Source organism: Gasterosteus aculeatus, chromosome 15, assembly GCF_964276395.1.
Source record: "Gasterosteus aculeatus chromosome 15, fGasAcu3.hap1.1, whole genome shotgun sequence".
Lineage (NCBI taxonomy): Eukaryota > Metazoa > Chordata > Actinopteri > Perciformes > Gasterosteidae > Gasterosteus > Gasterosteus aculeatus.
The window spans coordinates 455,001-467,440 of NC_135703.1; the positions used below are offsets into that span (position 1 = coordinate 455,001).

At 43.7% G+C, this 12,440-nt stretch overlaps 1 protein-coding gene across 1 annotated transcript in view; it reads right to left on the reverse strand.

Annotated features, from left to right (window-relative positions):
• The window catches only part of mdga2a (MAM domain containing glycosylphosphatidylinositol anchor 2a), a 33,433-nt gene that overhangs the window by 15,667 nt on the left and 5,326 nt on the right, over nucleotides 1-12,440 (reverse strand). The window contains exons 2-5 of the mRNA XM_078089164.1: nucleotides 10,972-11,111; nucleotides 4,437-4,611; nucleotides 2,799-2,995; nucleotides 1,323-1,455 (exon numbers count right to left, since the gene is read on the reverse strand). Of these exons, the coding sequence (XP_077945290.1) occupies nucleotides 1,323-1,455; nucleotides 2,799-2,995; nucleotides 4,437-4,611; nucleotides 10,972-11,111 (645 nt within the window). The remainder of the gene's footprint in view (nucleotides 1-1,322; nucleotides 1,456-2,798; nucleotides 2,996-4,436; nucleotides 4,612-10,971; nucleotides 11,112-12,440) is intronic.

Here is a 12,440-nt window from a genome sequence, read left to right on the forward strand (position 1 = left end):
ATTTCAGTAAAACTTTTGTGTTTGGAGTTTCTCTATGAACATTATAATTAATAGAACTTTCTTTGGTAAAGAATAAAACAGTTATTTCATCTTTTTTCTTCATGTTGGGTAAAATAAACATAACGTAAAAGTTCATAATGAATAATATAAAGAACAAAAACATGAGTATTAAGATTTAAACTTTATTAAACAGATTTACTAATATATGAAATGACATGTTGGATCTGAAAATAAGATATAAAGATTATTTTGACAGATTGATTCTGATGCTCATACATTGATTTCTCAGCGATACGAAGGACCTCTGAAGTTTAGCATCATGGTTCTTACTTGAGAGTGTTTTCTGTTTTGTTTACTGTTTGTTCAGCTAACCCAGGTGCATCATGGGAGTTCTCTCCAGTGTTTACGTGTGATTCTTTAGAGCATCACAGATTCAGAGGGAAATGAAAAGCTGGTGGAAAACGCAGAGATAATAAGCAGGGGGGACGGGGGGATAAAAATAGCCGGGTCGACCTCCGTTAAGCTGACATCATGTAAATCCCATCAGCCACTGGGGCGACGCGGACGGATCCACAGCTCGGAGAGCAGGATGATTTATTCATGATTTACATCTGAACACGAGGCCCATTAAAGAAACAAAGTCATAACTGACATTCTGAGGATTTTTATTAATCAATTAAATGGAAGATAAACCCTAAGCCAAAGAGAAATGAGAGAAATGCTAAAATAATTATACCATTTTGACAGTTTTATATCAAATTAAATTAAATTAAAAGGACAATAAATAAAGTAAAGAAAACAATAATAAAATACTATATAAATACTAATAAAATATATTAAAATGTATAGTGAGAAACTTTAATTATTTAATTCATATTCCTAAAACTAGAATATTGGATTGATTTCAATGAATTAAATTATCTGAATATTAAATCAGATGAAAAGTGTTTCATAGAGATTAGAATTAAATCAGAATATTCTGTAGATCGAGTCGTTATTTGTGCGACAGAAAGATGCAAAAAAAGTTACATTTGACAATTAACCAATTCACGAGTAATAAATCTGCTTAAAAGTTCACACAGGTTTAGTGTGTGTGTGTGTGCGTGCGTGTGTGTGTGGTTGTGTGTGGTTGTGTGGTTGTGTGCGTGTGTGGTTGTGTGTGTGCGTGTGGTTGTGTGTGTGCGTGCGTGCGTGTGTGTGTGTGTGGTTGTGTGTGGTTGTGTGTGTGTGTGGTTGTGTGCGTGTGTGGTTGTGTGTGTGCGTGTGTGGTTGTGTGTGTGCGTGTGTGGTTGTGTGTGTGTGTGTGCGTGTGGTTGTGTTACCCGTCCTGTTGTTCAGTCTGAAGGTGGCGCTCTTGTCGGCGAGGCCACAGACGCTCCTCACTGAGGAGGTGCAGGTGTAGCTGGCGTAGTCCTGAGGACGAAGGTTCTTCAGCTTTAAGATCTTCGTCTCCCCCTGAAACACACACACACACAGCTTTGTCTTACTGTACTTGTGAGGACCGCGGATGACCGTGAAAGGAACCCGAAGGGGACCTCTTCTTTTATCAATTAAAAATTGCAGTTGGGTCCGTTTGCACATTGTAACAAGAGGATGAGGAGAAAAGTAAAGGAGGAAGAGGACAAATTAATTGATTTGAAATAAAAATCAATTACCAATAAAAAATAAAGACTCATTTAGATTCCATCACACACCCCAAAGAACCATATGCGCTGGCTGTCCAATTCACTTGGTTGCAAAATGTTTTTCTAGTTCTAGTTTTACGTTTGCAAGATGAACGTGACCACATTGCGTTCAATTTACAAAAGATTCAACAAGTTCACTTTGAAAAGATTCAGTCATTTAGTGACTCAGATGCCGGTGGTCATGGAGAGAAGAGAGAACACGCATGATGAGATTACCATCAGTGCTCGTCACACACACAGAAGGGAAATACCTGCATGCATCCTCTTAAGCAAAGGAAATATTGTTCAATACTGTGATCAGCTGATCAGAGAGGATTAGGGTTGGCGGTTGGTAGGAGGTCAGTCGGAGCGCTGTCACTACCAGACGCCATTGTTAGCTGCAGCGCTGGGAGCCTCGTGGGCAGCGGCGATCAGGAGGCTGATCTGAGCTCACAGGCCGGAGCTCCGGCTGCTCGCCGTCCCTGAGCAGGACACGCAACCTGCTCGCACTGCGTGCACGGGTTAAATATGTCAACCACGGGATAAAAACGCAATGAGAGTCGCTTTCGATCGAAGCGTAACCCTGAACCACAGGTAATGTAAATAAACTCCTCTTGCCTCAACCACATAATACAATGTATTATTGTTATTATCATTGTTTGCACTTCATATTTATTATTTTAATTGTTGACTGAACTTAATTAAATCGTGATTTCCATTTGATTGAATGACTTTATTTTAGCACTAAGAAGTTATGTTAGTTAGTTATGTTCGGCCAACTTAATTGTATTGAGTTAAGTTAATATGAATAATATAAATGTGTTTAAACTCAATTTAAACTTAACTAAATCTAGTTGAAAGTAATTAAATCATTCATATCGATTCAACTGTAACTAACCCGACACAACAACACGGTGTTACAGTAACGTAATTGTTGAGAAACTCGTGTGGAGTAATTTTGGGGGGTTAAGTAAAGGGTGGAGGACGTCTGGATGGACATCTGACCTCTAATGTCCTCTTAACCTGATTTTAACAGAAGCTCACGGACCAGTGGACCACGTCTCCTGGTGTCTGGAAGGTTCCTGGTGGGTTCTTCTGAGGACCACACGGGTCCCAGAGTGTGTGTCTGCTCACCTGAGTGAAGAACGGCTCGTAGATCTCCACGCCGGCATCCGAGCCCTGAGTCAGCGCCTCCCGTCCTCTCCTCCAGCTGTAGTGGACCGGAGGGTTGGAGGAGGCCACACAGCGGAGGAACACCGTCCGCTCAAAGTAGAACTGCTCCTTGGACTCACCCACGCTCTGGTGCACCGTGATCACAGGGTCATCCAGGTCTGAGGGAAGAGGAGGAGAAGGAGTGAGTAGTAGGAAGGGGATGAGTGGAGGAGGAAGGAGAGGAGGAAGAAGATGAAGGAGACAGGGGAGGAAGAGGTGGAGGAGGAAAAGGAGGTGATGAAGAAGAGGGAGAGCTTCTGTTATACACCTACAAAGCTGTAAATATATAAATAGATTAAGATATAAAACCAATTGTGTGGACACAGTTTCTCACTCAGACTGAGATGCTGTAAATATATAAAGATGAACGGATCAGATCAAATATGAGCGCTTGTACAAGCCGTCATTGGCGGACTATGAGGACGCCGGATGGCCTCTGATTCATGGAGGGAGATCTCCACAAACGAGGGAGGAAAGTCGTGGAGGAAAATACGGGACAAATGTGTCCGTGATGAAAAGCAGCAGTGTGGATGCACGGGGCAATAAAGTCTATGATCAATGAATAAAGCAACCAGCGACTTCCACACACAAAGACGTGACTCTCCAGGTCGTCTTCAACAAAACACGTGACTCCACCTGTTGTTCTGGAGGTGAATCGCTCTGCAACACACGCAAGACTTTACAACCAGGAAGTGAAACGAAGGCGTCGACGCGTAAAGACGCAGAAACACGCGGCGACCTTCACTGAGCGTAACGTCCTTCATTGACCATCGTTCTGCTGGATGAGGAGCATCCTCAAAGCCTCCAGGCCCTGAAGGCAGCACTCAGCCACGATGCATTTAGGTACCACTTAAATCCCTGTAATCCCACCCAGGAACATGCTCCAGGTTATTGTGGATGTTACACAACCACACGCTCGCGGCTCGTATTCTTTGGCACTTAGGGAGGAAACTTCTTTTAGGCGGCACAACCAGGAGGGAAAAACCCCCGAGGATGTTTCTGCGCTGCATTACTGGAATGTAGAGCAGGAACAATAGACATGAACATGGTGAAACATCTCGTCAGACAGCAGAGCTCCAGGAGGCTTCAACAAGGAGGCGGAGTTTGAGATGTTTTATCTCCATTATGGACAGAGCGGAAACGCTGACTCAGCAGGTACTGGTTCCCTCTGTTTCCCGTCTGTTATCACTCGGAGCGTCACGCGTAAGTTGCGTTTCACCTCCCTGCCTGAGGGGGGAGCTGGTTTTTGTTTGACCATGTTTCTCCTGTTTCTGGGTTCCTTTGGGTGGTCTAGGGAAGTTAGGTGACCTGCACAGATGTTTTGTTGTTTTGGGCCACGCTCACCCTGAAGGCCTCGTGCTCACAATAAGTAACGATAGGACCAATGCTGCAGGTTAGACGACAAGGTGGGGAGACTCTTTGGTATGTTGCGCTCCGGCTCCCCTAGGCCGTTATTCGTGCTATGCTATGTGGTCACCCTGGTTACAGCCTCAAAGCCAAGCTAACTGTCTCCAGTCAGTTAGTCTTAATGCTAAGCTAACCAGCCGTGTGGGTTCTTACAGTAGACGTCGACGCGGATGGACCGGATGGCGGGGGATCCCAGTCCGTTCTCGGCCTTGCAGTAGTAGCGCCCCCCCTGGTGGCGGCTGATGTTTGTGATCTTCAGAGTGTCGTTCTGCAGCGTTGAGTCGCCGTGACGATCCGAAGCTCCGCCCGCCGTCTTAGTCCAGCGAATCTACACGGGTTCACACGGGGTTATTGGACACGTTGATATTGATGGGTTTGGTTGACACTGGTTTAGGTGGACTAGTTTAGACTGGTTTAGATAAGACATAATACCCGACAACTGTGTGTGTGTGTGTGTGTGTGTGTGTGTGTTTGTTTATGTGTGTGTGTTCAGTCTGAATTGATGCCAAAGATTAAATCCGGCGTGTATGAGGTTCACTTTTGTCCCAATGTAGCATCTGTCGATCAGCTTTCCATCTGTCCCTCATCATCTTCATCATCTATGTATATAGATCTGTGTCATCTATGTATATAGATGATGAAGATGATGAGGATGATATATAGATATAGATATATATATATAGATGATGAAGATGATGATATATATATATATAGATATATATCTATATATAGATATATATATAGATATATAGATATATAGATGGATGTCTTGTCATTTCATCACGAGCTGCATGCTCAACGTTTTTAAAGAAAAACATGTGGAACCGTTGACACACTGAGGCCTTGTTGTCATGACAACTGTTGGCTGCATACATTTAAAACCAATCCGTCGGATCCTCAACATTCATTCATTCATTCACGGTTTCCGTCTCTAAGGGATCTTGTTGTGAAAGGAAAAGAAGGACGGGGTGATCTGAGAGCTTTTTGGGGGTAAAAAGTTTGTCTGTTTATTTTCATAATATTTATATTTTGGTTTAAAGTTTTCATAATGTAGATCAAAACGTTGGTAACAGACTTATTCTTTTTTTTTTTAAGATTTCAAATGTTTAAAGTGACACTTAATGAAAATATTGCATCTTTAATCTCATAATAAATCTAAATCTATATTATCTTACAGAAAAATATAATATTAACATTTAAATTCAATGTCAGTAAAACAATCTGAGCGGAAGAAAGAAAGCGATGAAGAGGATGAAATGAAAATGCAGTGGAAGCAGTGCTCTGCAGTGACGCAGTGTGTGTGTGTGTGTGTGTGTGTGTGTGTGTGTGTGTGTGTGTGTGTGTGTGTGTGTGAGCCAGCAGCTCGTCTATTTATAGCCTCGACTGACTGACAGCACAGAGACCAAAGAGGAAGAAATGAGAGACACGATGATGAAGATGGTGAAAAGAGGAGGAGTTAAAAATAAGCGTAGCATCTGATTATTGATTACTGCTGATGTCGTCACAGCCGTATATACATATACACATATATATGCTGAGTGTACATTAATGAGAAATGAAATGAACTTTTTGGATTTTAGCAAATGGCTCCTATGAAACAGAGTGAAAATTTAAAGGGGTTTCCGTATTCACTGTATACATATGTACATAAACATATACATATATTTATACTCATATAAACTTATATTTAGAGATATATAGATATAAATTGGGGCTGTCAACACAATTCATTTATGTGATTAATGTGGGCAAGATTAATGCAACAAAAAATTTTAACGTTGTCAACCTTTATTTACTTTTTGGTAGAGCCAATCAGTTTAAGATAATAATCCTATTCGAACAATTCAGTATATCAATGAATTCAGTATATCAATGAATTCATATAATTAAATATTCAGAATATGATATAACTACCATATCGTAACTGTTATAAATATCCAATATGCTGTTATGCACCAACCGCCAAGTCAAATTCCTTGTATGTCCAACATATTATGGCAATAAATGTTTCCTGATATAAATATCATATAAAAATATATTATATTAAAGGATAAATATATAACAATATAAATATATTTATATAAATTCTATTGGAACATGTATACTGAACTGAACCAATTCTGTCAAGAGGAGAAGGGACATGGAACCAAATATTAGCACTGCTGTATGTATATTTTTGACCCAGCAGATTTTGTCACTTTTCTGTTAACTCATAAAAAAGTCTTAAGAGAACCGAACTTCCTGAATGTTTTTTGTGACAAAGACGTATGTAAACTATATATCAGGGTGCTCAATAGGTCGATCGCGTGCCATTGATAGAAAAAACAACGTCACGCATGTGTGTCTACTGCGGGAGATGACCGGACCTAATGCTAATGCTAACTAGCGATCCTTGCTTACTAACGGACGCATTTATTTAGTTCCAAAGCGACCCAGGCTGACTCCAGTAAGGTAATGACCACGAGGGTACTGGATGCTTGTGACTTGTGACCCTTCTTCTGACGATGAGAGGCTCGTTGTTTTATTCACATCGACTCACATCATGTTGGAGCGCGTCACCGCTACCATTCACCGCTACCATTCACAGCTACCATTCACCGCTACCATTTACAGCTACCATTCACCGCTACCATTCACAGTTACCATTCACCGCTACTATTCACCGCTACCATTTACAGCTACCATTCACCGCTACCATTCACCGCTACCATTCACAGTTACCATTCACCGCTACCATTCACCGCTACCATTCACCGCTACCATTCACCGCTACCATTTACAGCTACCATTCACCGCTACCATTCACCGCTACCATTCACCGCTACCATTCACCGCTACCATTCACCGCTACTATTCACCGCTACCATTTACAGCTACCATTCACCGCTACCATTCACAGTTACCATTCACCGCTACCATTCACCGCTACCATTCACCGCTACCATTCACCGCTACCATTTACAGCTACCATTCACCGCTACCATTTACAGCTACCATTCACCGCTACCATTCACAGTTACCATTCACCGCTACCATTCACCGCTACCATTCACCGCTACCATTTACAGCTACCATTCACCGCTACCATTCACAGTTACCATTCACAGTTACCATTCACCGCTACCATTCACCGCTACCATTCACCGCTACCATTCACCGCTACTATTCACCGCTACCATTCAGCGCTACCATTCACCGCTACTATTCCGCTACCATTCACCGCTACCATTCACAGTTACCATTCACCGCTACCATTCACCGCTACCATTCACCGCTACCATTCACCGCTACTATTCACCGCTACCATTTACAGCTACCATTCACCGCTACCATTCAGTTACCATTCACAGTTACCATTCACCGCTACCATTCACCGCTACCATTCACCGCTACTATTCACCGCTACCATTCACCGCTACCATTCACCGCTACTATTCACCGCTACCATTCACCGCTACCATTCACCGCTACCATTCACCGCTACTATTCACCGCTACCATTCACCGCTACCATTCACCGCTACTATTCACCGCTACCATTCACCGCTACCATTCACCGCTACCATTCACCGCTACCATTTACAGCTACCATTCACCGCTACCATTCACAGTTACCATTCACAGTTACCATTCACCGCTACCATTCACCGCTACCATTCACCGCTACCATTCACCGCTACCATTCACCGCTACTATTCCGCTACCATTCACCGCTACCATTCACAGTTACCATTCACAGTTACCATTCACCGCTACCATTCACCGCTACCATTCACCGCTACCATTCACCGCTACTATTCACCGCTACCATTTACAGCTACCATTCACCGCTACCATTCAGTTACCATTCACAGTTACCATTCACCGCTACCATTCACCGCTACTATTCACCGCTACCATTCACCGCTACTATTCACCGCTACCATTCACCGCTACCATTCACCGCTACCATTCACAGTTACCATTCACCGCTACCATTCACCGCTACCATTCACCGCTACTATTCACCGCTACCATTTACAGCTACCATTCACAGTTACCATTCACAGTTACCATTCACCGCTACCATTCACCGCTACCATTCACCGCTACCATTCACCGCTACCATTCACCGCTACTATTCCGCTACCATTCACCGCTACCATTCACAGTTACCATTCACAGTTACCATTCACCGCTACCATTCACCGCTACTATTCACCGCTACCATTCACCGCTACCATTCACCGCTACTATTCACCGCTACCATTCACCGCTACCATTCACCGATACCATTCACAGTTACCATTCACAGTTACCATTCACCGCTACCATTCACCGCTACCATTCACCGCTACCATTTACAGCTACCATTCACAGTTACCATTCACCGCTACCATTTACCGCTACCATTCACCGCTACCATTTACAGCTACCATTCACCGCTACCATTCACAGTTACCATTCACCGCTACCATTTACAGCTACCATTCACCGCTACCATTCACAGTTACCATTCACAGTTACCATTCACCGCTACCATTCACCGCTACCATTCACCGCTACCATTTACAGCTACCATTCACAGTTACCATTCACCGCTACCATTTACCGCTACCATTCACCGCTACCATTTACAGCTACCATTCACCGCTACCATTCACAGTTACCATTCACCGCTACCATTTACAGCTACCATTCACCGCTACCATTCACAGTTACCATTCACAGTTACCATTCACCGCTACCATTCACAGCTACCATTCACCGCTACCATTCAGTTACCATTCACAGTTACCATTCACCGCTACCATTCACCGCTACTATTCACCGCTACCATTCACCGCTACCATTCACCGCTACCATTCACAGTTACCATTCACCGCTACTATTCACCGCTACCATTTACAGCTACCATTCACAGTTACCATTCACAGTTACCATTCACAGTTACCATTCACCGCTACCATTCACCGCTACCATTCACCGCTACTATTCACCGCTACCATTCACCGCTACCATTCACCGCTACTATTCCGCTACCATTCACCGCTACCATTCACAGTTACCATTCACAGTTACCATTCACCGCTACCATTCACCGCTACCATTCACCGCTACCATTCACCGCTACTATTCACCGCTACCATTTACAGCTACCATTCACCGCTACCATTCAGTTACCATTCACAGTTACCATTCACCGCTACCATTCACCGCTACCATTCACCGCTACTATTCACCGCTACCATTCACCGCTACCATTCACCGCTACTATTCACCGCTACCATTCACCGCTACCATTCACCGATACCATTCACAGTTACCATTCACAGTTACCATTCACCGCTACCATTCACCGCTACCATTCACCGCTACCATTTACAGCTACCATTCACCGCTACCATTTACCGCTACCATTCACCGCTACCATTCACCGCTACCATTTACAGCTACCATTCACCGCTACCATTCACAGTTACCATTCACCGCTACCATTTACAGCTACCATTCACCGCTACCATTCACAGTTACCATTCACAGTTACCATTCACTGCTACCATTCACCGCTACCATTCACTGCTACCATTTACAGCTACCATTCACAGTTACCATTCACCGCTACCATTTACTGCTACCATTCACCGCTACCATTCACCGCTACCATTTACAGCTACCATTCACCGCTACCATTCACAGTTACCATTCACCGCTATCATTTACAGCTACCATTCACCGCTACCATTCACAGTTACCATTCACAGTTACCATTCACCGCTACCATTCACAGCTGCCATTCACCGCTACCATTCACAGTTACCATTCACCGCTACACTCCCCCCCGTCAGGGAAGGGAGGGGGTAGATCGCCACGTTGAAAAGTAGTTTTGTGTAGTTTTGTGTTTAAAATAACATTAACAATTAAACAAAAGTATCTAAAATACACATTTTCGAAAGTCATTACTCATTAGTTGTAAGATTGAACCTATTGATCTAATGGCTTTAATCGTTTTTTAATCTATTGACAGCCCCAATATGAACATTTAAACAAATAGATATAACTTTATATTTATAAATATATATTTATATTTAAATTAAACACTTAGCCTTCCTGAATGTTGTTGAAGTATCAACTGCTTCTTAAAATTATGAAGTATTGATGCATGTAAAGTTTGTGTGTGTGGGTGTGTATGAGTATGTGTGTATCATGGTCTGTTTGACTCTAAATGGACCATAATTCACTAAATGAACATCATGTTGTGTTGAAGAAGACTTGAAACTAGAGACTGAAACATAAACTCATGTTTACAATGTTTACTGAGGGAATAAATCCAGAGAGAAGTAGAGTCATTTCCTCACAGACGTCTATGGGAGCAGAGGAGTCGCCCCCTGCTGGTCACTACAGAGAAGTAGAGTAATTTCCTCATAGACGTCTATGGGAGCAGAGGAGTCGCCCCCTGCTGGTCACTACAGAGAAGTAGAGTCATTTCCTCATAGACGTCTATGGGAGCAGAGGAGTCGCCCCCTGCTGGTCACTACAGAGAAGTAGAGTCATTTCCTCATAGACGTCTATGGGAGCAGAGGAGTCGCCCCCTGCTGGTCACTACAGAGAAGTAGAGTCATTTCCTCATAGACGTCTATGGGAGCAGAGGAGTCGCCCCCTGCTGGTCACTACACAGAATGCAGCGTTAGCAGAGTTCGTGAGGCTACCTGGGGTCGGGGGTGTCCCGTCACCAGACACTGCAGCTCCAGCGTCTCTCCCTCCCTGATGGTGTAGACTCTCTCGCTGTAGCGCTCCTCCTCCACGTTACAGGTGTGACCAGAGTGCACGATGCGGACGGTGGGAGGAGCTGAGGAGAGAAGAAGAAGCACACCTTCATCACAACTTCATCTTCATCATACCTTCACACGGAGGCATTAATGATACACAAAGAGAGGAGAGGAAACAAGAGAAGATCTGGTTGTCCTACTTTCTTCTACTTCTCTATTTCTTGTAAGACATTTTTTCTCTTTGTCCTCCAATGACTTGCGGATGTTTCCTGCTGACGTCATCACGCTTCAGAACACACACAGGATCCCCTCTGAGTGACTGATTCTTCCCAGCATGCACTTCAATGAGAGTTTCCGTCTGAAGAGGAACAAATGCTCCTGAAGAACTACCGGCTGGAGATGTGATGATGGACGCCAGTAGAGTCCCAGCACAAGAGAACCGATGGAACCACAGTAGAGTTTAGATAGAACCATTTGTGTGTGTCCACAGCGGCGGAACTGCTGCGCGCAGCGAGGACAAATGTGAACGTGAAGATGCTGCACAGTGATGTCATAGAGTACACAACACCTCATTTCAGGGATTACACCGCGCAGGACTTCCTGGATCAACAAATATTGACTAACACACTAACTGTCGCACTTACATTGGACTTATAACGGTTCTTATCTACAGCAAGTTGTACATCGGCTTATTTGATGAAATTGCACTTTCTTGTTTCTTGTTCTTCTGAGTTTGTGTCCTTATGGTTAAATGTTCTTATTGTAAGTCGCTTTAGATAAAAGGGTCAGATAAATGACATGTGATGTAATAAAGAACAGCAGACCAACATGGAGACACATCTGAGTGTGACACATTCTCTCACACACACACACACACACACTGTACTTCCTGTTTACACCTGTGGATAAACGTATAACAGTTTATTATAAGGAAACGTATTACAGCTGAATACATCAAACGCACTGTAAACAGGGGTCTCCTCTTTAAGCTGTGATGACACACACACACACACACGTACACACACACGTACACACACACACACACTCACACACACGTACACACACAGTCAGCCTGTGGCCTGTACAGTAGAGCAGTGAAGCTCAGAGGGCAGAAGGAGCTCGCCCTGATTTGACCAGTGTGTGTGTGTCTGTGTGTGTGAGTGTGTGTGTGTCTGTGTGTGTGTGTGAGTGTACGTGTGTGTGTGAGTGTGTAAGTGTGTGTGTGTGAGTGTGTGTGTGTCTATGTGTGTGAGTGTGTGTCTGTGTGTGGGAGTGTGTGTGTGTGTGTGTGTGTGTGTGTGTGTGTGTGTGTGTGTGTGTGAGTGTGTGTGTGTCTGTGAGTGTGTGTGTGTGTGTGTGTGTGAGTGTGTGTGTGTGTGTGAGTGTCTGTGTGTGTGAGTGTGTGTGTG